The following is a 27,210-nucleotide window of genomic DNA, read 5'->3' on the forward strand; positions in this document are numbered from 1 at the left end:
TTAGGTTTACCATTCAGAGATGATAAATGTATATTGATTAACAGAGTCTGAAACGGATTTTATAAAAGCAACTCTATTCTGTTGCCATTTCCTTAAAAAAAATACAAGATCTCCTATATTTCTGTTTTTAAAATCAGCAACTTGCATTACATTTTAGTAGCTATACTACAGAATTTAAACCATTGCATGCTGTTTTTCAGGTTCATAACACATTATAACCACCAGGAATTTTTACCTTCAAAAGGAAAAAGGAAATTTGACATTTAGATCCAAATATCAGATAAATGGGCCTGATAAAAAATAAAAAAAAATCATTTAAATCCTCTACCTGCATCAACTTCCTACTTTATTGCTGCTTTATAGGGTTTAAATTATTGAAGAGTAGTTTCTTTATAAATGATCAGTAACTGGGAGAGCATTGAAAAGAAAATGGAAGTCAGATATTGGAAAGGACACTCTGATTATAACAATGGTGAATGCAGTAGAACTGATTTTATGGGAAGTCTAGGGGGCCTCCACTGCAGATTACTCAAACCTCTACAAAAACTTACACAGGTAAAACCATTCATGGATTAGATAACTTTTTAAAGTCTCACTTTATTCTAGAATTTTGTTTCTGGAAATTATATTAATTGAAGGAGATTTTGTCTGATTTTAAGAGACAAGTCAGGATATTTTGGTCTAATGTGTCAACAAAGCAGTAGCAAAAAACATCAGATAAGAGATTTGGTTATTTCAGAAATCACCTCCCAGGTCCATATGGTATGAACTGCAAAGGAATTTCATCCTCAAGGGAAGAGGTGGCCAGCACAACACAGGGAAGGGCTGGCATCAGCCATGACTAACCCTGGTAGAAAGGGACCCTAGAGAATGTGCAATCTCTTGATATACAGGCATGAAAGTGATTTGAAGCAGGATATTTAGGGCCAGACAGCAAGAACTGGCTGTGCTGCTTACTGGGGATCAAATAATGCTAAAGCAACAGCTCTGCATAAAGAACACCCATGCAAAACCAAACTTGGAGCATTTTCCATGTTTTGGAGATAAACAGTTTCATGCTATTTTCAGTGTCCCTGCATCAATGCTAACTGCTTAAATTACAGATCAAGAAGTAAGACTAGCTATAAAAAGCTACTGCTGTTGTGAAGAGGAAATGGACTAACACCTGATGGTTTGAAAAAATACAGTTTGGAGTGTGACTCCCACTCTGAATTGCCAACAATAGGCAGACAGCTTTCTGACACTTTTGTGTAGCCCAGGGCTCTTGAATCTGTGGCTACTCTGAAAAATGAACCCTACTGCTGAACAAGTGAGGAAGAGAGAGTTTTGCACTCCAACTCTTCTTGCCTTCCTCTAAACCACAGATGGATGCTGCAATCTTTCTGCACCAGCTGTGAAAGGAAGTTCAAGCTTTCATATCAAGGCAATAAAATCTGAAGTCTGCCAATGGCCTGGCCTCTTCTTTTCCTCCTGATGGTTATTTACTGAGCCACGGTCTGGGTTTGAGACAAAATTAAGAGTTTCTGTCTCAATGAGAGATTCCACAGTACTACAGAAAGTCCTAGCTGATGTTTCTAAGTATCTTGCTATGTATGAAATACTTGCACCACTCTTGAACCAGTAGTAGCTGTACTACTAGTAGCTAGAAAATCTGTCATGTAAGGCCATAAATTAGATGATGACTGCCAGAAAAATGGCTGCTAGCATTTGCTTTGAAAAATCTAACTATTTTTCTGAGACAAAAAATATAAGTAGTAAAGAAGCCAAACCAAATAAACTTTGGTGGGAAAAAAAGAAGTGTAATTCAGGTTATACAGATTGTGCTTGCAATGTAATCTTCAAGATCTTTTTACATTAAACCCTGCTAGTTTTATTTGTTGATAGTGACAGGGAGCCATTGCTTATAAGAGAAGTAATTCAATGACAGTCAACCTAATTAATACGCATAGAGGGACAAAAAAATGCTCAAATGCTCTCCCAGAAAGTGACTACTAATTTAACCAATTAAATGTTAACCAAGGTTAACACTGTGCTACACGAGTCAGAATTCAAAATCACTTGAAATAATATTAAAGTTAGGGCACTAATGCATGAAGTTCAATCAACATACAAAACTTTAAGTAAGTTTCTATACTGCTCATCAGATACACTTTAGTATCACCTCTAATTTCAGGATGAATAACTTGTTCTCCCAGACTAGTTTGTTTGTAAAACCTTCATTAGGAGCCAAAGGAAAAGAACCTTGCTTTCCTAAATGGAAGAGCTTCAGGGATGTGAGTTAGCCTTATACTGCTTTAAAATCTAAATTAGACAGGTAAAGATGAGGCAAAACTCTAAATTAGAAAGGTGAAGATGAGACAAAACTGTAGGGAAAGAAGAACTTAAATAATGCAGTCAGAAGACATTGGACAGATAAACCTCAGATTCCATAGCAGCACAGAATAAATAAAGAATAATTAATTTTCAGTCCTGAAATATCTTTTCTTATCTGGGTATTACTCAGACAAACTAACAGATTTGAGTAGTTAAGATTCAAGCTTTACTACTTTAAGTAGAGCAAAACACTATAATAATAAAGCACAGTAGAACCAGGATAAAGAACAGTACCTAGCAATAATATGTGGAGAGCTCCACTTGGACTGAGGAGGTACATGAACTTCTGGAGTGATTAGTCATGGTGGAGATCTAGCTTCACTCTTTACAGGCAGCAGTCTGCTCATAAAATCATTGGTGGCTTGGGACTGCTGCAATCACAAAGAGAACAGGCACTGAAAGAAATTCAATTTCCAAAAAATAAGTTCATTTACATAGATCACAACACTCTACTAAAATTAGAAAAAGACCACTACACTTATGAACAGAGTGAACACTGAGTTCCCTATTGATTTTCATTTATAAAGGGCACCTAAAACAGCAATGCAGCAAAGCCTCCCACCAGTGCTCATGCTGGGCAATGACTCTGTATAACCACTATCACAGCTTCCCTGTGATTGCTCTTCCTAGTAGAAGCTGAACAACAATCCAGCCCTCGTTATTAAAAAAAAAATTAAAAAGCACATGGCAGTGCCTGCCTTTTTCTTTCCCTGTCATAGGGCTTTGGGGACACGTTTGAAAATCCTCCACAAAGCTGCTTCACTGAATTTAACACTCTCTAGCTTTCCCTCCAAGTCCACTGCAGCTCTGAGAGCAGAGCACCACGGCAGGGCCTTCCAGCCCCTGCACACAGGTGCCACCTAAACCACCCACTTTAACCTGGCTTCTGGCACCAAGGATAACAAAGCACAGGATCAGGCCTGTGCTGAAAGGTGAGCCAGCAGGGAAGAAGACCAGCCTTGGCTGAACAGGGCACTTTCACTGGAAGTCAGGGAAAAATAAAGTTTATAACCTTTGGAAGAAGGGGCAGCCAACTCAGGAAGAGTGCAAGGACGTTGTTAGGTCATGTAGAGAGAAAATTAGAATGGCAAAAACTCAGCTAGAACTCAAACTGACAACCACTGTGAAAAATAATAACAAGTGTTTTTATAAATGCATTAACAACAAAAAGAGGGCCAAAGGAAATCTCCATCCTTTGTTGCATGCAGAGGGGAACATTGTAACCAAGGATGAGAAAAAGGCCTTGGTATTTAATGCCTTCCTTGCCTGAGTCTTCAACACAAAGACAGGTTATTCTCAGGGCAACCAGTCCCCTGAGCTGGGGAGCAGAAAACCTCCCCTGCAATCTGTTATGAGGTAGCTCGTGACCTACTGTGCCACTTAGACACTCACAAGTCTATGAAGCAGATGGAATCCACTCAGGAGTACTGAAGGAACTGGCAAAAGAGCTCGCCAAGCCTCTCTCCATCATTTATCATCTGTCCTGGTAAACCAGGGAGGTCCCAAATGACTGCAGATTGACCAGTGTGACAAACGGTCATAACAATCCCAGGCAGTACTACGGATTGGGGGAAGAGTGTCTGGAAAGCTGCCCAGTGGGAGAACGCCTGGAGTGCTGGCTGACAGCTGCTGAACACGAGTCAGTGTGTGCCCAGGTGGCCAAGAAGGCCAGTGGCATCAGGAATGGTGTGGCCAGCAGGAGCAGGGCAGGGATTGTGCCCCTGTACAGGTGAGGCACCACCTGGAGTGCTGTGTCCAGCTGGGGGCCCATCACCTCCGGGAAGACACGGAGGGGCTGGAGCGAGCCTGGAGCAGGGCAGTGGAGCTGGGGAAGGGTCTGGAGAGTGAGTCCTGTGAGGAGCAGCTGAGGAAGCTGGGGTTTAGTCTGCAGAGGAGGAGGCTCAGGGCAGAATTTACCATTCTCTACAACTGCCTGCAAGGAGGGTTTAGTAAGGTGGGGTTTGGCTTCTTCTCCCAGGCAAACAGTGACAGGACAAGAGGGCATGGCCTCAAGCTGTGCCAGGGAAGGTTCAGGTTGGACATCAGGAGGAATTTTTTCACTGAAAAGGTTGCTCAGGGAGGTGGTGGAGTCACAGTCCGTGGAAGTGTTCAAAAAGTGCCTGGACATGGCACTCAGTACTATGGTTTAGTTTATGTGGTGTTTTTCGTCAAAGGTTTGACTCAATTTTGGAGGCTCTTTCTAACTTTAATGATTCTATTCTATGATTCTCTGGTAACCTCTTTTACAAGGGTTTTTGATATAATTTGTGTTGAGCATATGTTCGTATCACAGGTAAGACCCAGCCTGTTTCAATATAGACAGAGAAAAAAAGCTTTATAAAGCCACAGAGAGAAGCTAACTTTGACTAATGGCAGTGCAAAACAGAGAAACCAGCACTGCTGCTGCTTTTCAGCTGCAGACTGTGTTTAAGCCCTAGCACAATGTGTGAGGCAAACAGATAATTTGATTGTTTTATCCAGCAAGCAAGCATTTTACCTCTAAATTCCTAAGGCAAGGTATTTTAAGAAAATGGATCTCTTTTTGCTGTCCACGTTTGCAGAGACAGCTCTAACAGATTAAACTAATCTCTCCTAATTAGATTTTTTACATCACAATTGGACAATGGTAGGGGATATTTTGCTTTCTATGGTCAACTACATCCGCTGCTCCTGTGACCCATTTCTGCTTTTTAGCTTTACAAAGGGATCTTCAGAAGTAAACAGAGAAAGTTTATGCAGGGCTTTACATGGGAGGGTAAAATATAGTTCAGCTTATGAAACACACTGCACAATTTCACTGTACTCTACCCACAGTCATCACTATGACTTAGCTATTTCCTAAAGATCTGTAGTTTGTTGCCAGCAACAACAAAACATGAGACATTCCACTGATGTATCAGAACATACGGAATAAGTGGAAATAGATGTTTGGTGACAGTCATTGCATTATGCCTACAGTAGGTATCTCATAATATAAAAGTTCTCTGAGCATGCTTCATGAGCACCTACATGCAATACATGGGGTCACATGGCACGTGTGTTGTGATATCCCCTTACCTCACATATATAAGCCATAGTTTTAACAGCTGTTTTAAATATCAGAATTTTGTTTTCTTATTTCCAGGCTTATTCTGACTTTTGACTAAAAAGTCAAGTTCAGATTAAATGCTATTTATCCAGCAAATTATAAAAACATCCCCAGTAATCTCTCCAGTACCACAAGCAAATATTTCTGTAAAACCGAATTTTAAAATTACCTGAAAATATAGCTCTGAAAATATGCACACTTAGGTGTGCTCATGGGCCAGCACTTGTAATGTTCAACAGTGCTTTCCAGCACCCAAACCATTTCCTAAACCGTGAGCCATTCTTGCACATGTAGAAGAGCATATCCCTCAACACAGGCTCACTAGAAAGCTAACACAGTTAATGCTACACAATTGTGCCTAGACTAACTGTAGGAGGGGGTGTGTGTAAATGTATCCTATATCAATAAACAGGTATATCTATGTGTGTGGAAAGAACTACACAAACACAGGTTGGGGCTTTCTGAGTTAAGGTAAGTTTTGCACCCAGCTATCTCAAACTACTGGGGAAAACCCAAGCTGAAGCTTTTTTGGTGTTTCCTATGTATTTCAGAGGCCTCCCTCTGAAATAAGTAAGGAGTAACCTGAATAACAAGAATGGGAAGTTCTGTCAAACCAGGATCAAATGTTAAAAAAAACAGAGACTAAGAAAAGGCCCCATGGAACTTCTGCTTGAAAGGTGTATTTCCATGAATCAAAGACAATCACAACCAGACTCTTCCATGTCAAACAGAGGGCAATGTGGAATTTTAAACAGATCCCATTCTTATGCAAACCCAGCAGTGGACTAATCATCCCAATCTGTGGATAAACAAGTACAAAGCAGTGGAAACACACATGGCATGTTTTCTACTTCTGGCATAATTCAGCTTACTTCATATAGACATTGTTCTGTCATCCAGCTGCATAAGGCCTGAGGAGCGAGGATTTTCCTGGCATTCACCTTCCTCAAACATTTAACATTTTGGAAGATAGCTTTTTTTTCTACCTGTGAGTTAAACACTTTCCAAGGGTCCCTTGGATCTCTAAATTAGAAAAAGAATTTCCTTTTTCTATGAATATAAATGAGCATGTAGATAGAACATTTTATTCAGAAAAGCTTCAAAGAATCCTCCTGCAAGACTTACTTCCATGAATATTCTAAATAACACCGTTTGTAAATATCAGACATTCCCTGTCCCTCCCCCCACCCTTTACTAAAGGGAAGTTGGAACATTGTGTTTGTTCTATTTTCTGAACACGTTATGTGTACACTGACAAGTGGGATGGCCCAGTAAGAGCAGCTCTATAGTGAAAGGGTGAGTGCTGAGGACCCATGCACTATTTGCCTAAGGGCAAACAGATGCGCTCCAGGCACAGACTGAAGGTGCATTAGCAGCTGCAGCACATCAGGTATGGTGCTGAGGCACACTTTCCAGCTTAGTGTCACCCAAACAGAACTGAGTTTATGTGCTCTGAGATCACCCTCAGAGCCACAGTGGTATGTAGCAAAGTCACTCAAAAAGCACAAACATGCTTGGAGCTAAATTACCAGGGTTACCATATGTGCACTGCCTTCACAGAGTGCTTCATGTCAGCTTTCAGATTAGCTCCATTAGGCCTCTGCTACACAGAAACTAAAGAGTTCATGGATTTGCAAGCAAAACACAGACTTCTTACACAGAAGCAACAAAAACCTTGAAAACTTACCACAAAAGCTTACCTCATGTATGAGCACTGCTGAAAGGTTTCTGAAGGAATGTTCAGCTTGGCAGTAAAGAAACACATATCTTAAATGCAGTTAGCACTCGCAGAATAACACTGCTCAGTTGTAAGGAGATTGTTTTAATCCCCTGCTTGCTACAGAACAGCTCAATCTGTGAGTTTAAGGACTCGTGAATTAAAATCCTCCCAAATATCCAATATGACCTACCCAAGCACAATCAAGCCTTTACTAGGATGTTGGTATTTCTGTATTTCTTCAGATCTGAACAAAACCCGTATTTGAGAAGATGGTTTCAGAAGGGTAGCTCTGGTAGCATCAGGGGCCCTACTAAACAAACAGCTGTCACGACTAATTAGGTCAGCGCCTTACAGAACTCGGTACTCTGCCAAAGCTTTAAGAGGGATGAGGCAGTGCATTACGACTTCAGAAAATGCAATTACCAAACAAATCTGGCAGCAAAAGGCTTCCTCCCCAGAGTTCAAGCTGCAGGGTTCCAGCACTTGGCACAGCCCACAGCCTGTCACCTGAGGTAGGTGGGTAGGATTGCTACAGTTCTATTGGAGTGAAGCCATTTCAAAGCAAGACCGAGGAAAATCTGCATCTGAACCAAAAGAAGCAACAGGGCTCAGCCGAAACATTTCCAGTTCCAAATTAAACCAAGTCTTTTCCCCCGGGCGTAGCGCCCAGCTGCCGCGGCCGCCGGACCCCGCTCCCTCAACAGGGCGGGCGCGCCCTCAGCCTACGGGCCCGGCACAACACGGCCGTGACCCCGCCCTACAAATGTTTACGAAAATTGACAAATTAAGAAGTGACAGAGCGGACCCGAAGCTGTCCCACCAGGCCGCGCTGGTCGGGGGCAGGCACGGGAAGAAGCCCCGGCCCCGTAGCCGCTCCTGCCCTGCCGCCACACCGGGCAGCAGGGTAGTAACTCTTACACAGGGTCCTAAGGTTCCCATTTCCAAAGTCGTACCCTTGCTAATTCGCTTGTATTACATAAAAACAGTTGAAGGCATTATAAAGCTGAGACATGTAAATCTTCTTTTGAAATGGATGTTCTCCATGAAATAACATGGGTGTGTAAAAGACCTAAGGATCCCCACGCACAGAGCGGGCCCTGCTCTCCCCGCTGCCGGCCCAGCCCGCTGGCACCTGCGGCGCTGAGGAAACGCCTTAAACGGAGCAGAAACCTTTCGGACGAGCAAAATATGGAATCAGATTATACATAAAAAGGAATACGGCAAGAGCCAGTAATAACTGGTATTATGGCTTGATTAAGAAACGTTTCTCTGTTTCTCACCGGTCAGTATTCACTGTTGTAATTCTCTGTCTGGGGAGCCTGCTCTGGGGAATCCCAGAGACCCTCCACACACTAGCTGAACAGCTTTATTAAATTAAGAAATTATTAAATCGAGAAGTTTAATTAATTTCCTAAGCCATTACCATATCCAATGCTAGACATACAAAAACACTTAAATATAGTGAGACAATAAATTTAGTGATAATTCACAAATTATTTTGCTATCTTGTGGTCCTAATCAATAGTGATCCTTTCATAACAATGCTATGAAGTTATGCTACACTGTATTTAGTGATTCATTAACCAGCTGTGTGGGGTATATATACTGCACTCCTCCATAGTCAAAGTAGAGCAAATTCCCATCCATGTCAAGAAGACTTTCCACATATTTCCTTCTGCAACTCCTAACACCAGTTTGGACAGACAGCAGCATCTGGGACTTTCAGCTTTCCTGTAATAAGACAGCTCCCCAGAGGAATGACCCTGAGCATGGCCAGAACCACCCAGTGATAGGATGGCCTTTGCCAAAAGAATGCAAGTCCTGCTTCTGTGGAAATGTGACAAGGAATCAAAGTCCAGCATTGTGAGTTCTGGAAATAAAAATCAGATTATGTCCACCAGAGTGTGGGATTTTATCTGTTTTGGGAAGACTGGTAAAGGTAATGGTGTATTAAAGTCCAGTGTATTTCCTGTTGCAAAAACAGAAAAATGATTCTTTGTCTTTGCCATCCTTTGAGTCATTTTGGTACTTACATCAGTAGAAATTACCATGCTAAAAAAAATTGTACTCTATAGTATGCAAGAAAGGGTCATGCTAGTTGTACTCCCATAAAGAAAAGCATGCCACCCCGTAGCCCCAGAAGACAGATGCAGGAGAGTACTACACTATTGCAAAGGCCAAACATCTGTATTTTAATAAGTTAGAAGAAATCCAGATACAGAAGCCATAGAGTCACTGAAATGTTAACACGTTAATATATTTTAAAGCAAATATAACACAGTGTACACATAAAAACCATTTAATACAAAGTGAAAACCATTAGATGCACCTATTAATGCTGATTTTTGGTTATTTTTAGCTGTTTCACAGAAACTCAGAAACAAAGCTCTTCATTTCAGTTACACCAGGTTAAGTGGTAAAACTGATCTACAGCAAGCAAATCACTGCCTTTTCATTCACCTGGGAAAGACAGCACCACAGTAACTGAGTGTGTCCAGAAGGGCACCCAAGTGAAACAGGCCGTGCACATTTGCCCCACTCACTAAGCTATACAAGAAACCAGATGTGAATTAATTGCTGCTTCTGAATAGTAAAGCTCAGTAAGTGCATCCTTGCTGTACAAACAAAAAATAAAAAATTAAAGTGACAACATAGAGAACTGGCAACAGATAACCATGTCTGCGTGAAATATACACATATGATACATAATTACGGCCATGCTGGCCAGTATGTAAGCCTGTTCAAGAGCAAAGCTTTAATTGCACAGATTAGAAAAATGAACAAATGCTTTTACAGAGCAAAGCACAAGCTTTGGTTTATGCTTAGACAGTGAACATTAAACCTTCCACTTTTATTATAACATCTATTAAGAAAAATAGCTGTTTCTCTATGAATAAGCACTCCATTCCACACAATGAAATGAAGCTCAGTGTCTTATTCAATGAACCCATTAACTGTGTCTAGACTGGGAATGTATTACATCTTTATTGAAAGCTACTGAACTACAAAACGTTTGACTTATTTAATTCACAGTTCCCCAGGCCTCCCCCCATTTTTAAAATGCTGCATATATAAAAATAACTCAAATATGGCACAAAAGTGGGATTCTCAAGGGAAGGCAAAGGAAAAACGGGGCAAAGGGAAGCCTCCACTGGCAACATCAACAAATTGCATATAGTCCAAGAGGAATTTGCACCCTATACAAAATGAGCTTCCCTGTGTTCCAGTTCTTGGATCCTTTTTGGTCTCAGTCTATGGTAAGCAGGTTTCAGGTCTGTGGGGTGAATATCCTCTGAACTAGATTTCTGTTCATTTGTGTTTTGTTCAGCATCACCTGATGGAAGTGTAGAGCTCCTAGCCAGTTTCACAGTATTATCCTGGGGGAGCACAGAGCTAGCACTGGCTGGTGCACAAGCTTTAGCAGAAGAACCATCTCCATTTTCTTTTGATTTGTTAGAGGGTGGTTTATAAAACGTCCCTGGGGGTGGTTGCAATGTTCTTGGCGCCCTAAAGGCAGCAGGAGGATTAACATCAGAACCATTATCTTCTGCTGCTGTCCTTCCTGACCCGACAACAGAATATGGCTTATTAGGAAGAATGGCATTAGCTGAATTGTTACCAAGGCTGCATGATGATGATAAAGCACCTGCAGTTCCACTCTCGAGTGCTCGGATCTCCTGGGGCACATTAGTCATGATCATTGCTGTCCTTGCTGTGATATCATACTGTTTGTACTGCTTGTCCCAAGTTTTTCGCAGCATCTGGGTGTCGTAACAGGGAAGTCTGCAGGAGGTATCAACAGCAGGGAGTGCCTTCACCTCTGAGACTTCTTCAATAGTAGGGCTTCTGCCCAGTTTCTCTGAACTTACTGCTCCTGCATTTCGTGAATTTCTTTCATTCAAAACACACGGAGGAAGTAGTCGGTCTACAGGCAGGCTGACAGGGCGAGACACTGGCTTTGTCCTTGGAGCCCGCAATGGAACTTTGGCAATCTGACGGCTGGGTTTCACGGGAAATAAGTTCTTTTTACAGGGCTCTTCACCTAGAGAAATGAATGGATCGTTGTCTTTTTCTGAAGAGGGACTCACAGCATCCCCTAGGAACACACAAATAGAGGTCATTGGATCTTTTCACCAAGAGAAATCAGCAAAACTTCAATGACCCCTTGCTAGTTAGTATTTTAATGGGATAATAGTTTTTAGGGCTAGCTTGCACACATACTAGCAATGGCCTACTCTAACCAAATGTAAGCATTTCACTAGCAGTAAAACACATACCGTACAGCTGAAACCAAGGAGAAAAGAGACAAAGAGACATTTCACTTTTTGGCTGGTGCTTTGCCATCCCTGAATATTTTCAGTTTTAGTATGTTTCAGGATGTCGCACTGTTGATATATGAGACATGACTGAACTGGTAACATCAAATGAAAATCAGTATAAGGGAATATGTATAGTTACTCCTAAATGAAGTATGTGAAATCACACCTACATTAAACCAAAGCCCTGCAGTAGCATAGGCAGATAAACAGAAAAAAATTCAGAGTTCGAATTAGGTTAGGAAACCTGGGGTTTTTTAAGCAAAAATACTGATATCCAAAACACTCTGATGATTCTGTCATACAAGTACCCTTTCCAAAGCTTTCTGGTTTAGTTCCAGTGAGCAGCAATGATACACATTTTGGGGGAACCGTGGTAAAAATACATAAGTTGCTGGGTATTAGTTTACAATGTTGTAGTGGATTTCAGAAACCAACAGTCACAGCATAATTATGGCTTTGTTTTGTTTGCTTTCTTTAAAAAAAGGGAGAAACCAAACCACTGTTATATTCTCTTCCAAAATACTTTGAGCTCTGATTCCATAAACACAGATTTCTTAAAAGCTTTTAGAAAGATTTAATTATCTGTTCTTAAAAAAAATAAACAATAGATCAAACAGTGATGAACAGATTTTATCACTTGCTTCTGTCTATATTGCAGAGCTACATGCTATACTACTACTATAATCTAATGCATCCAGGGCTCCATATTGACCCCCACCCAGAGTTGGCATACTAACCAGTTACAGAGATATCTGCTTCTTCTTTTGTATTTTTGCTGTTCTTCGATTCCAAAAAGAGCGCAGCTGTTTCTGAAGCTCTTTCACTCGGAACTATTTGAATACCCTGCTAACAAAAGTCAGAGCAGAAGTAAATGAGAACTTAACAGAAAACATGCTCCTTATCAAAAAAACCCACAAAGATTTATTAGAAATGTGCACTGGAATGCTCCAGAATTTAACACACAAGTTAATATGGCACAGGTATTGTGGCAGCAAGAGTCACTCACTTCCTTTACAGTGACAGACGATTTCCTCTGCTGCTGTGGCTCTCTCTCATCTGCTGATAAAGCAACTCTGACTGTAACAGCTGTTTCTTCAGAATGAGGAGTGCTCAGAAGTGGTTTCAATGAGACATCAAATATCTTTTCGTAGTATGTTATAAGCAGCTCCACTACCCGGGCCTGATAAGGGTAGTCCACAAGTGATGACAAAGAAACTGTAGCATCGGTTTGACGTGGTCTGATCAGAGTTGGGCCAAATATTATGCCAAGGTTGCTGGCTGACATTTTATTTTCATCACACTGTTCTGTAACTCTGCACAAAGAAGGGAGAAAAAAAAACAACAAACCAAAAGAAACCCCCAAGAGTTAGAGGGTTTTATTACTTCAGAAATACTTCTGATATTAAAATATTATGTCTAAAGAGGTAAAGAGACAATAAAAATCTGACTGGGTTTGGTTGGCAGGCAGAATCTTCAGTGCAGACCACATTTAACAGTGGCTTGAACTTCCCACGCAGTGTTTTTCTGTCCTATTTGTTAAGCTATTTGTGGCTATTTGGCATTTCTGAGGCTGGAGAAAAGAATGTCTCTCATTCTAAGTAATAACATAGCTATAGCCCAATATTCGTAAAAACCCATTTTTATAGGTACTCATCAGTTCTGTACATCATCATACAAACCACTGTTTGGAGGACAAGGAAGTGAAATGTGACTGAAGAATGGTTATTAAGAGACAAGATACAAGTTTCAATTTTCTGTTAATAGCCACCAAATCACTGCCCTATCTTTGTTACATGACAATTTAAATGATATTTAGATCCCTGCATATGATACTAATTACTACTGACCCCAATGCTAGCAGAGAATCAAAAATAATGGAGGTCAATGCTTTCCCTGCTTTATTTCCCTTTCAGATTCTTCTCTCACTTGGGAATTCATTACATGGAAAAAGCTCCACAACAGAACAGTGTCTTTAACGAATATGTGACTTCTTCCTCAACAGTCATAAAAAAGGTACAAGAGATTCCTAACATGCAGCATGTAGTAGTTAAGTTTTCAACATCAGTTTGCAATTAAAGTATTTTCTTACCTGTGAAGGTGTCCAATAAGGTACTGAAGAGTGTTATAATTTGGTCCAGGCAGTTGTTTCAGAAGATCTTTAATTTTAATGATGATCCTATTCAGTTCAATACAGAGTGACTGTCTTGTCTTTGCTTTGGGGCTAGCTTGTTTAGCATCCAACTCTTCATTAGCATTTTGACTTTCTTTTGCAAGTCCAATGAACTCATTGTAAAGCCGAAACAAAATCAAGGGCTCTGGAAGCTGAAGAAATATTAACATTTCAGAAACAAACCTGAATTTTAACTGTTTCCATCCAGTTTTTCTTCAACTTTTTCTGGTCTAGCATATTTTCTTAGATTATGACATTGCTTAATCCTTATTCATTAGCTCAATCCCCAATTTTTTCCAACCCAATCCCCAGCTAACAAAAAAACTCCTTCCTACACCTTTCTCCAGAAATAATTTTTTACCCCTTTGTTACAATAGCTCCATAACTGAGCATTTATCACCATTTCTTGAAATAAGAAAATTTCAAGAAAAAAGATTTTTTTCAAAATCACTTAATGGTGATGATCATAGGATTGGAATGCTCATCTCTGACAGCCAGTGTGAGGAAGAGGACAGGACCATCCAGCTAAAGATTATTCCTTTCAGGGCTAACAAATTTTCAGAGTGACTCAGTAATTTCACTAGGCAACATCCCAGCTTCATTTTTTCACATATATATTGAAACTGTTTTAGAACATTCTATCATGAAGCTTTAAAGCTCTATTTTAGAAGAAAAAGATGGATAATCCCTCCATAATGAACACATCATTACCATTATGACCGTTTAATGACATTTTTGTTAGCAGGTATTAACAGCAATATATCAGCATCTGTCTGCATGAAGAGGCAAGAACATGGGAGTCTTTTAAACTCCACATAAGACAGACAAATTCACTAATCAGAAAGGTTGTAGAAATTAAACTCTATGAGTAGACAAACAAAAGCTTGTTATGCATATGGTACTAAAAAAAGCCATAATATCCATGTGGAATACATATTGTAATCTCAGCAGTTTTCCCAGCCATTGTCACAGGCTCCATGTGTAAATAAAGCAGCCACTACAGTTACACAAGGCACTTGTTTAATCTGCTGCTGTAGGACTGTTGAAAAGGGGTGGTTATTTTGTACTGTACTGAAGAAATATACCACAGCACTTTCGTTTTCCATCTGACTTCTCATTTCCATACCTGGCGTAGATACAGCTTGAGAACATTGCTGATATCATGTGCATAGAGTTCTGAGAGCTCCACCAAATCCTTTCCATTTTCAAAAGCTTGACAAAGCTTTTCAACTCTTGATTTGGCTCCATTCACACGATAGATACCCTAAAATTAAAAGACCAGCACAACTCTATTTCAATTTGAATGGAAGTTATAAAACACAGATGATACTGACAGCATTAAAATCTTAAGATAATTTTTTTTTAAGATTGTGTCAAACGTAAACATGAACAAACTTGAGCATACCTTGACATTCAGCGCTCTGCTTTCAATTTCTGATGTACACTTTTTGATGATGAAAGGAATACCATCAGGAATATTTTTAGCAGCTTGGGCAAATTCCACTCCAAATAAGTGAAGCCTTCCATGAAGTTTTTTGTGCCCACATTGAATAGCTAAAGTCTCTAAACATTTTTTATGGCATGCAAGTGAACACTACAGGGGAAGAAACAAAAAAAAGCACATGCTTTGATACAATCCGACACCATAAGAAATATTTCTGCTGCTTGTCACCCCATACGTGAGCAAAACAAAAAATTTGTTAGTATGGTGTGCCTCTGCTTTAAGTTCATGGTGATTATACAAGTCATAAACTCCATTTTTATACAGAAACATAACTGAAGTTTCCAAAGCTCCCAAATGTACAGAAATCTCAAGCAGCAATTGAAACTAATTTTCAACTTACCTCCTCACATTCAGCTCCGTGAAATACCACTAAGCCGTCACATTCTCTGCATTTAGATGGAGCTCTCAGCTTCCGTAGTTTGTGTGTTTGTGCTGCTTTGGACATATTAGCATTTCTAAAAGGTCCTGGAGAATTTGCAGTTTCAGATGTGAGATCATTTAAACCTGAAGAGAATTTCCCTGTTATAGTCATTTTAATATCTACTACTGGGGTGGTAGTTACTCTGATTTTTTAGAATTGTGCTGCAGAACACAAGTATGTAAGTAATAGCAACTATCAAAATAATCAAAAACATTTCAATCACAAAGAGGCAAAACTATGTTGCAGTTCACATAACAACGTTAACTATCAAACAACCTTGTGTAAAAGCAGAATCAAACAATCATTTTTGCCTTTTAAAGTATTCAATCTTCTCCTGTATTGTGGCAGTGTGAAAATATTAGGACATTTAATTCCAACTGCCCTGCATCTCAGGCAACAATTCATGGAAGTTTAATTTTACACATTTTGAAATCCTGTACTAGAGGATGAAAGATGTCTTGTTTTTGGCCTGTAATATTTCTGAAATACTTTTTTAAAAAAAAGAGTATTTTGCAGCAAGGAAGAATTAACACACACTCATGGCAGAAGAAGCCACATAAAAAATAATCCAAAAAGTCACTGATTCTGAGTTTCCTATAACATCATCAAAATATTTTCTAGAGTATTAAAAAACTAAAAAGAATAGCAACTAGTCCTTTTTGTGTCAAAATATTTTCAGGCAATTTACTTAAAATGCTATCAATAACTCTGTGAATCAAACCCTTTTGTTTTACAGGTAACTTAAAATTAGCACATTCAGTTAATTGCCCAGAAATCTTCTTAAATGCTCAAGCACTGATTAAACAATACCACTCCAAGTGAAAGCTGGCATTCATTAGCACATTGCCATGCTTTAAGTCTAGATCTGAATTAATACTGTTTACCATATGTTCATTCCTAGAAGGCTAAGTATACATTTAGGAAATAAGGACTAAGTAAAGAATTTCCTAAGGGCTTTACTGAGCAAGTGCCACAAAGATTTCAAAATTAGTTTGTAAATACTGAAGACATACCATAGAACTATTTCTGATAATCCAGTTATTCAGGTTTCAATGCCTGTGGCAACATTGTCGTTATATAGTCAAAATTCATTTGAAAATTAGAAATGGCCTGGTCAAATCTGGGACAGATATTACTGAACTAATTTATCTTAGCTGAAAAGGTGAAAATGTCAGTTATTACCCTAAACACTTGAATCAATTTTTTTCTAATTTGCCACTTATGAACTCCATGTATTTGTACATTTCACATCAAAGTTTAGAAGTGATCTCACGTAACTCAGTGCCATGGAGCTAAATTTAAATGCAAATGTCTGGAGGGAATAGTTAATGGATCACTCGCTTTACCTCGAGAGGGTGAAGACACTAGAAATGTTCTGTGGTTGCCCATACAGTAACCTAAGCTTATAAAGACAATTCTGCACCACTTCATTAAAATGACTTGAACATTATTCTTCACCTCTCAACCTCAAGTGGATGCATATTGTATTGAAAAACAATGCTGTTGGCAATCAAACCTTGTTAAAGTACTTAAGAATATTAAAAAGAAAAGCCACACACTGTAACAAAAAGCATCTTCTGGGGATTTCAGGTACACAAACAACATTACCACAGTCTGAAGGAGATGGTGGCTCTCTTTCATCAAGATCATCTGCAGATGACATAGTCCCAGTGGAAGGTGTTCGGGGAAGTCGTCGTTTAAAATCCCCTAGCAGATGAGAAGAAATTTCAGGAAACTCTAAGTATCAGTCCCACACACCTGCACATTTTTCATTACATGCTCTGCTCATTTAACAACGACGTCTTCACTAATGTGAAACAGTGCAGGGAAAAGACTTCAGATGAGTCTAGCAGTGAGAGTAGCTGTACCTGGGCTGGCAGATGGAGAATCCATGGACCGGGACTCGCTGCTTCCCCCTGCACTTTCAGAGTCACTGCACATTCCTCCACTCTGGTTGCCAACTGACCATGATCTGAATGGCGGTGGCCCTCGCACTGCTTTTGAAAACAAAGTCCGCTAAGTCCAAATGTCAGAAACAAAATTTACTTTTTTAATTGAAAACTGACTAAAAGTATGTTCAAAATAGGAAAATCTGCACAAGTTACATGAACATGCAATATAGTGAAAAAAAACCCAGGGCATCATATATTCCTGTAAAAGCTTCAGAAGCTAAGAAAATTAATTTCAGAAACTTGACAATTCTGCTTTTGCTGAAGACCTGCAATCAGCGTGGAATTTTAAAAACCAATGGATTTTCAATTGGTAGAGCTAATTGAAAGGGTTTAGTCCACTGAGTTTGACAGTACTTGCTGTTTGAATTGTATCTCATCTTTCTTGTCAAAGGATCTAGGATCAGGCAGTTTTCCATTTGTCCTTACTGTGCTCAAGTACATAACGTTTTATATAGGCTTTGAACTTTATAATACATTTTTAGCCCTTCAGTGTTACATTTGACTCAGACACCAAGAAGTTTTAAAAATTTACTTATTTGGAGACTGAGCTCCAAAAGAAATATAGAAGAACTACCTTGAATATCTGTGTTGCTGGAAGATCTCTTCTCTCTAACCTTTTGTGAACGATGATAAACTGGGCTTCCCACATCATCTAATGCCTGAGCAGGAAAATCTCCTGAGCACTGAGATAAGTTACCATGGGACGTGTGGACACTGTTTGTTGATTGCTTATTAAAAACCCTTTAGAAAGAAAAAAGCAATTTGAAGAATGAATAACACAGAATTTAATGACAAGTAATGCAAAAAAAAAGGAATTTAGTCCCTTGGCACTAAAAATGCTACATGTAATTACTATTAATGAACATACATTTTTGACATATCATTCTCCTAATTAAATTTAATTCCAAAATTAAAAAATAAAAATATTAAGAGTGGCCATTTATTTTCATTTAAGTATGTGAGATTTCTCAGTGTTTTCTCTCTACCCAGAATGAGCTTTTCCACATGTGTTCATGTATTATAAACATTATCTTGTAGACTTTGAATAAAACAGCCTATCTGTTCATCTGAAGGTAAGAATAATCAGAAGCCATTGTATTCTTTTGTTCATTTCCCCTCCCAAAGATTCTCTAACCAGCCATCAGGACCATCCACCTATAAACACATATAAACATATACTGTGCTTTTTAAATGCACAGAAAATGTGTTGAAGCTGCCAGAGTGTCAATCCATTTTGAAAATCCACTCTCACTGTAAGAAGAGAATAATGTTAACAATAATTAATGTAAAATGCTGAAGCATCCTGAGACAGAATGGCCTGCTGGCCAAGTTTAGCAGTCAGGAAGCTGTTCCTTAATCAGTTCTACCCTATCAAGCTTAAGGGAAACAGAGACTGAAAAACATTCAAATTTGCATTTGTTCAAGGAACAGCACCTTAAATTAATGCAGACTTGAAACAATACAAATGATCAAGTATATGAAGAATCACAAGGCTGTGACAAAGAAAATAAAAGGTGGGGAAAGAGGAGGAGAAAAAACATGCTCCTATAAATGTCAAGCAGTAAATAGCTGGGAGAGCACAAAGTGTTAGAAATTTCATGCTCATCAGTTTCTCAGGGAGCTACATAGTTAAATCCCCCGAAGTCAAAGTTTATGAGCATAGCCTATATCAGTCTTAAAAGGCAGGAAATTTACAGACAAGAATTAAGAATCTCAGCTTTAACTTTGAATTTCCTGCCTTTTGTTGGTAGAAGTCTGACTCAAGCACTGGGTTTTTTGTATTTAGTTCCCTTTTGAAAAACGATGACGAAGCTTTCCTGTAGAACTGTGAAACACACAGATTGAAATGGATATTCTGGTGCTTTAGTGCCAAGATGACTATTTTACAACAAATTAAAGGTGGAAAAGCGTTTGGCATGCTGAAACAAGGAGCTGTCTTTGTCTCGAAGTCTTTATTTCCACATTAGCTGGATCTTCCATAGTTTAACAATAAAAACTTCTATTTCATACAGGTTGGCAAAAATAATTAAGTTATAACACGTCTCTACAAATGGACTCTGAGCTTTTTTTTTAGGCACATAGTATAAGATAGAAATCGAGAAACACTTCCTGCCAAAAAGTTGCCAAATATAAACAGTATGAAAGAAGCTACTGTATGTAGCAGAAAGGCCTGTAGAAGAGGAAAACCACCTCTTCAGACTTTCTAAACTGATTATCAAGTTCTACTGCCACATAACACTACAAGTCAACAAGTTTTGCACAATTGTCAATACGTTAGCAAGTATTATTGTATGAAATGACATTCTGCCTTAGAATTCAGAGGCAGATTTCAATGTCAACATTATATATAATCTACTGTCTAAAAGATGAGACAAAGAAAATTGCAAAGCATGGTAAAACACCAGGATTCCTTATTTCCTCCAAAATATAGTTTTATTGTTAAACACATGTACCTAAGTGCTGCATTCTCAACCAAGTAGCTGCCATCTGTACTCTGGCACTTACCCATCAACCTGGGAACTCTGGGATTCAAAACAACCTGATTCAACAGGAATACCATCCTTTGGCAAATTTTTCACAAACTCTGAATACTGCTGACCAGGGTCATAGAGTTTGGCACTCTCACAGAGGGACTGGCAGTTTACTGGCAGAGATACAACCTGAGCATGCTGCAGCTGGAACAAGTTAACTGTTGCCTGTTGGGAGAAAAAGACTTTAATTATTTGTAGATCATTTACTAAATATTTCACTTACACTTTGCTCAACCCAAATTAATACCCTAACAGAAGATTACTTGAACAATAAGACTAGAAAACTTCTGGAAAACAGGAAGATGTTAATTTTTACAGTCAACTTTGAGGAGACTTGCACAAGCTTCATCTGTAATAGAGACATGAGTACTTCTCTCCTCTCTGGGTTATTGAATCCTCCCACTAGCAAAGGCAATTTCAATTGCTTCTCACTTTGGGTTGGTCAAGATAAACAGCAAGGGCTTTTGCTATTAAAAAGGCTTTTTTTCATGTTCTGGAGTGAATATTAGTCATCATTACAATGATGAAGTAGCTGTAAACCCAGGTGAACACTGTATTGTCTTGAGACATGAAATGGGTAAAACTCTGTCCCAGCAGACAGGCTAACTGAACACTTTCTTAATTAAATTACCTAACACTTCTAAAATATTTTATCATATCTCAGAGACCAGAAAAGGGGGTCACTGCATAACTACATAATCTTTCGGGTTGCAAAGTAGCAATCTAAATATACTTGAACTGACAAGTCTGTCTATACTTTCTACTGTTCTTATGAGTTGGTTTTAGGGTTGCTTGTGGAGCAGAGTTAAGTTTGATGTTGTATTTTCCCTCCCTGCCACAGCATTAAATTTTCATTGTCTCATCTAAGCAAACAAAAAAACCCAAACAAAAAACAGCATACATCTCTTGGCATAATGAGTTCTTATATTCTTTAAGCTTTTTTTTTTTAAGCTGTGCATGTCATATGCAGTTTTGACCATTACTTCCCTATTACACCCATAAATTAGTACATTGCACTAGTAACAATGGATCCTGCAGTAACTGAGGCTGCTACCAAGGCTGAAGTGTGTTAATATCCATTCTGGGCTTGATCCAAATGACTTTGCTAATGCACTGATCAAAGTAAAGAAAGCTGTACTCTTAAGCAACAGAGGAACACTACTGCCATCAGAATTTTGAAAAGATATTTTAAAAGGATTGTGTAGTCAGGGTTCTTACAAGGCAACAGCTCATGAAACACCCAGGAATGTACAAGACTCTCCCCAGGTATTTTTTTTTAACTCCTACCAGAAAGAGAACACAAACAGATTAAAAGTTTTCCTTCTTTTTCTGTTGGCTTGACATCTATCCTTTGAAAGCTTTCTATTTAAAATGGGGCTTATGGGGCCTTCTCTTAGTTTTAACAATATATAAATATCTGCACAGAACGTATTTTAAAACCCATGCTTACAGCTTTAAGAGTAAGATCACACTGGTAAATAAGCTCCCGAAGCTGTGTTAAAACATCACTTTTAAAGCTTTCCAAATAATTTCTTTTTTCTTCAACCTCTGCCATGCTTGCTTTATAGTGTTCATTGGCTTCTTCGGCCTAAAGAAAACACAAGTATAAAGAGTTGATGGACTACAGGCCTTGATACTAGAAGCAAGAAAAAATCCCACTCAATATGCTTGTATTTGAGATTCCCTTTTAAGATAAAAACCCAAAGGAGCATAGCATGATTAAAATTAAAAATGTCAACTTAACTCACTCGAATATCCCCCTTGGGAAAGCATGAATAAAATCAGGGTAGACTTAACTTTAAAAGCAAGGAACAAAACCCCTTTACCTTTTGAAAAGCTTCTTCTTCCAGCCTTCGTTTTTTTTCCAGTTGCTTGCTGAAATCTTTCACAAAGCTTCCACTTGAGCTAAGATGTTCCTCCTCAGCACGAGCCGTACAGGATTTTGCCTTTTCATACTCATCTTGACGCTGTGTATACAGCAACTTGGCTTTTCTGAGAGCAGCTTCCAGCTCTTGCTGCAGAATGCAGCAAAAGAAAAAGTAGAAGAATAAACAATATTAAGTTTTCAGTTATTTAATGTGACGTTTAAAGAGACTTATGCACAGGTCTGATTTCTGCAGTACCAAGTACACAGTCATTGAAAGATAACCTCTCACAAATGCCAGATTGCCACGAAAGGGACAGTTACATCTACTTTCACTGAGCCCTAGAGACTATGTGTGAAAGTAAGTGCATAACAGGCTAGTTTGAAACTTCCATCATTTTGAAGAATTCTAGACTGAGCTGTTAAATATGAAAGAATTACTAACCATTTTTTTCTGTTCTCGCTGCCAAAGTTCCTTGATATCTTTCCTTTGTCTATCCAACTCGTTTTTCCTTCCCAGAAGAGGCTAGATAAGAAATATTAATGGAGTATATTAAAGGCATATAGGCTGGGAGTTGTTCTTTTAAATATTCTCTAAAATTATACATACTTTTGTCTTTTTCTTTAAGCATACCTGTACAAATTTGTTAGACTGGAGAGCAGCAGCTGTTTGTTGCCAAAGTTGACTGTTCTCAATATCATTTTGAAAAGCATTAATGAATATTGACTGGAATGGCATATAATCCTAAAATTACATAAAACATATTGATGTTCTAGTTAAGACAAGGTGCAATGACATTCTGAATGTCTCTATAACTGAACTAGATTTTCAATTAAATTTAGTAAATTATTTACTAAAGTAGGTATGAATGTCAGATATGAATGTAGAAAATTACTAATTTTTCATCTGTGATTCATTTTACTTGGAAAAAAGTCTACAAGTCCAAATGACAAAGCATACAAGATATTAATCAGAAAAAAAGAATATTGTGGATCTGCATATTCAACAAAAATAATACTATATATACAAATTTCTGTAACAAATGGAAAGATGTAAAATTAAGATCTTTTAACCACTGCTTTATCGTATAAATCAATTCTGTATCAGCTTAAAAATCCACTCCTCAACATCAGATTTTTACTTGGCAAACCATTCAATAAAGTTTTAAGACTAAGATAAAGCCCCTAAGGTATACTCACCTGGTGTCCAACAACAGCTTTAGCAGTTTCTGCCATTTTTGCTAAGTTTTTAGCACACTCCACTTCTGTTAAAAAAATTGCACAGTTACTGTTTACATTATAACACAACAACAGTTATAACACATGCTAAATGCTTTTTACAGTCTTCCTTTATCAGACTACAGAGGGGACCACCTTCACTTTGTTACAGGCCTTTAATGATAGGAAATGCACGATAGCTGTGCACTTCAGTGGAACAGCTACTAATTTAGAAATCACATTATTGACAGTCTGCAGCACAGAGGCCTGACAACAGATTTAATTTCATCATGACAAAGCTGATTAAATGCCAGAAAGAGCCACTCACCCAAGCTAAGCTTTTTTTCTACCCATGCGACTACATCCTTGGTATATTTTGACCATGCTTTAGCATAGGACAGAGCCGACTCAATTCCACTGTCATTTCTTAGGAGCATGCTATCAACCTCCTCTGCTCGAAGATGCCCTGCAAATAAAGCATCCAACACAAACAACTGATTTTTAGACATGACCACACACTGAGAGCAAAGCCAGTATTAGCCAACTGTGAATGCTTAAGCAGCTCTGATCTTGAGTTGGTCTTTAATGCTAGTTGACTTTAAACGGGACTGACAGAGGTTTTAGAACAAATTAAAGGGTCGTAGTATTTTATCTGGAGTAGTCATATGGTCAGCATAACCTTCTTCAAGAAAGTGACCCGACAAAAGACCAATCGTATGACAACACAGAGAAGGTGCTTCAGGCCTTACTCCCCCCAAAAAAAAGTAATCTGGGTTGGTTATTCACAAAAGAATGAACTTTTGCTATAAGTTTTCTTTTTCACAGTGAAGTTGTAAAGGCAGCATAGGTTTAAAAAAGTGACCAAGCAGCTTACGTAGAACATTTTTAGAAGAAAAAACCCCACAGATTACAAAATTGTGTTTAACAATGTTAAATGAATGACCTACCTTGAATATCATCCCTTTCATGCAGTGAACCCCCAGACTCCACAGAAAGATTCTCAAAAGACTGGTATACAAGAAATAAAGCATGAAGTTAGCAAAGAAAATCTCTCACTGGAACTGAAAGCTAACATAAATGGCATTATCTGCCTCTTTATTTTTTTTGCTGATAGAGCAAATAAAGCACCATCACTCCCTCTCATCTAAGACACAGCATCTTTTAAACTCTCATTGCTGTCAAATGAGAAAGAACGAACAGCAAGGAATCATTATATACCTTTAAATCAACCATCTTGAAAGTCTGCGATGAAAGCGTTAAATATCAACCAGATTTGTTAAACAATTAAGTGAGCTCCAGCTTTTCTTAAACCCCTACCTATCTTTTAAAAGCCTTTTCGCACAGACCTAATGCCAGATACATAAAACAGATACCATTTTACAAGCCATTACAATCCTGTATTTCTTCCTCAAGGGAATAAAGTTAAGATTTTTTGTAAATTACTTGCAGGTGGTGCACTGTAGACACAGCAGCTGACTAGTAACACTTGCTGATGAAGCCCTGACAATCAGTACAATCTGACAGAATGTAATCCAATAATAAAATGAATTTAGCACATTACGTCATCCCTACCTTTGTCCTCACTGCATTTTGCTACCCTTGTAATTGTACAGGTTAAATTATTTTTAAGACTTTGCTGTAGACCTGACTGTTCAACAAATTTAAATGAATAAAAAGTTTACTTTGTAACAACTATCTCCTTAAAAGACAAAGCAAAACAAAGACATCAAACCCTACATAATTTTAAATGGATAAACTACTTTTGAAAACTTTGAAGCACAAAGACAAAAAACAAAGGCTAAGAAATAGCTGCGAAGTGCCCTTAAGCTTTGCAGGAACAGCTTGTTTCCATTTAGACTTCTGCGCTGGTTTATTTTCAGACATTCACTAAAATGAAGCATGGTCACCAATGATAAAAGTAGTTTGGGTTTGTTGGGGTTTTTTTAAAATGCATGTAAAAACTGATCATAAATGACACAAAAATTTCTCAAGAATCATTACGTACTTCACAGCAAAAGCAGCTTTTCCATAGACCAAAACATGCAAGGTATTAATCATCAATGACATCAAACAGAATCAAACTACAGCCTAAAGACCTGCTTCATTCCTAAGAAAGTGAAATACTATTAGAGTGGCTGTCTAATACAAGAGTTTCAACAAAATGGAAGGGTTTTTCCAGAACAGGTGGGAAATCTATCTGAAGCTGTCCCCAACTAAATTGGTAAAAAACCCTAAAATCTGAACTTAGCAATGGGTCAACATTTGGTTGCAGAGAAAGCCTGAACATTCCTAGATTTTGTTCAGATTTTATACAAAGTATTACTGTCTTCAAGTAGATTTAACAGTTGTTAGGGGAGAAAAAAAATAATAATTAGAAAACCTCCATACTTTATATTAACCCGACGCACTTTTAAGTTCTGGTCCAAAAAATTATTTTCCATTTATATAAGACCTAAATTGTTGCAGTCCCGAGAACTGTTCACTCTTTCCAGTAAACCAGGCACACTAGTTAAGGCAGCTAATCAAAGGCCACTCATTCTTTCACATTCACTCACTGCAAATATGTAATACCAAATTTTAGAAGCTAGCATGAGCAAATGCTTTTATCTGTGTTCTACAACTTATCAGAACGTGATCCATACAGCCTGCCCCCCCTCAAGCAACCCAGTGACTCGTCCTAGTGATCCTAGCAAAAAACTAAAAGCCCAACTTCAATCAGTGTCTTCTGCCTTTTTTCTCCCCCTCATTACCCAAGACTCTCACCCTAACACAACCAAATCTCTTCACGTACTTTGAAAATTTTATCCTCCTTCTTTATTATCCTCTCAGATCTGCAGCATCAAATAGCATTCAAATAGCTTGTTGAGTAATGAAAGGTCAGACATGTCTGTCTGGTCTCTTCTAGTATATGTTAAAGTGCTTTTGTCTTTAATTAAAAATAGCTTTGCTTCCACCTTGTACATCTGGTTGAACTACAAGAGCTAAAATGAGAACAATTACATTTCCTAAGAGGGAGTATACATATCACTTAACTTAACTTCCAAGTGGGATGCCTTAAGTGAAGAATGTAGGCTCTCCTGCAGTCAAGAGAAGCAAGATCAGGGCTGCCCACCCCCCTCCTTGGAGCCATCCTCATCAGCTTAACTAGGGAGGTCCCTAACTAAAGAGGCAGTTAAAATATTTCTCTTCAATCAACCCTCAAAGTATTTACATGTTAAATTCTACCAAAATGTTATGCTCTCTTTAAAATACAGCTAACTGCTATGATCACTGAACACACAAACAACTACAGAAGAAGTTGAACAGCTATTAAATATTTTGCATTTAACTCCTCTTAACACTCAACTCCTAGTTGGCCTCCAAATTTCTCTCTGAATTGTAAATCAAAGTGAAATGATTCACCTGTTAAATGTGCATTTATTTGCCTAAATGAAAAAGCACTCGAGATAGATTTCTAGGAAACTGAACTATGTTACCCTATCTGCTCCAAAACTTGTAATTGTTCACCTTCACATTAAGAAAAGCATGAGATACTACAAAAGCGTGTTTTAAATACAAGCTGGTGATTTCTGAAGCATCTAGAATGCAATTCCTTCTTCATTTCACTATATTCAAAATCTTCCCTTGGCCTTCCCCTTATCCACATGTTCAGAAGAGCCAACTTTCAGACAATCAATCGTTCACTTCCCAACACGATATATAAGACCAACGCCTTCCACAAGCACATATTTTTGCTCTGCAAAACCATTTCAAGACTAAAATGTTGTCAAACTCAGCACCTTCCTTCTGCTGGTGAACCAGTTAGATGAACCAGTACTTCTTCAAATAATCTCGTTTAATTTACATCAGATGCTGGGTTCTATGCTATTTTATTTCATACTTTTTATCAGTAACCTAAATTGAAGTTTGCTAGAACCAGTTTTCTGAGTAGCCTACGTGTCTTCCATACTGTTTATGAAGACAAGTTTTGTAGCAGTTACAGAAGTAGAATTTGTGTGATAACACACAGGGGAGAAAGATGGATTATCAAACATAGTGAAAGTTTGAAAA

General features: G+C 38.4%; 1 protein-coding gene across 8 annotated transcripts in view; it reads right to left on the bottom strand.

Moving 5' to 3' along the window:
• Positions 1-9,349: 9,349 nt before the first annotated feature.
• ARHGAP29 (Rho GTPase activating protein 29) overlaps positions 9,350-27,210 on the bottom strand; it is a 50,531-nt gene continuing 32,670 nt past the window's right edge. For 2 of the 8 annotated variants that reach the window (XM_014884500.2, XM_088169999.1), the window contains 18 exons: positions 24,108-24,168; positions 23,489-23,626; positions 23,143-23,207; positions 22,577-22,687; positions 22,388-22,468; positions 21,905-22,093; positions 21,529-21,666; positions 20,053-20,243; positions 18,122-18,288; positions 17,464-17,592; positions 17,204-17,302; positions 15,515-15,678; positions 15,076-15,264; positions 14,797-14,934; positions 13,590-13,822; positions 12,507-12,813; positions 12,238-12,346; positions 9,350-11,277 (listed from right to left, as the gene is read on the bottom strand). In XM_014884500.2, coding sequence (XP_014739986.2) covers positions 10,379-11,277; positions 12,238-12,346; positions 12,507-12,813; positions 13,590-13,822; positions 14,797-14,934; positions 15,076-15,264; positions 15,515-15,678; positions 17,204-17,302; positions 17,464-17,592; positions 18,122-18,288; positions 20,053-20,243; positions 21,529-21,666; positions 21,905-22,093; positions 22,388-22,468; positions 22,577-22,687; positions 23,143-23,207; positions 23,489-23,626; positions 24,108-24,168 — 3,408 coding nt within the window. In that variant the 3' untranslated portion in view covers positions 9,350-10,378. The remainder of the gene's footprint in view (positions 11,278-12,237; positions 12,347-12,506; positions 12,814-13,589; positions 13,823-14,796; positions 14,935-15,075; positions 15,265-15,514; positions 15,679-17,203; positions 17,303-17,463; positions 17,593-18,121; positions 18,289-20,052; positions 20,244-21,528; positions 21,667-21,904; positions 22,094-22,387; positions 22,469-22,576; positions 22,688-23,142; positions 23,208-23,488; positions 23,627-24,107; positions 24,169-27,210) is intronic. The other 6 variants (XM_088169995.1, XM_088169994.1, XM_088169996.1 and 3 more) reach the window with 6 other exon arrangements.

This window comes from Sturnus vulgaris, chromosome 9 (genome assembly GCF_052056855.1).
Source record: "Sturnus vulgaris isolate bStuVul1 chromosome 9, bStuVul1.hap1, whole genome shotgun sequence".
NCBI classification, from domain to species: domain Eukaryota; kingdom Metazoa; phylum Chordata; class Aves; order Passeriformes; family Sturnidae; genus Sturnus; species Sturnus vulgaris.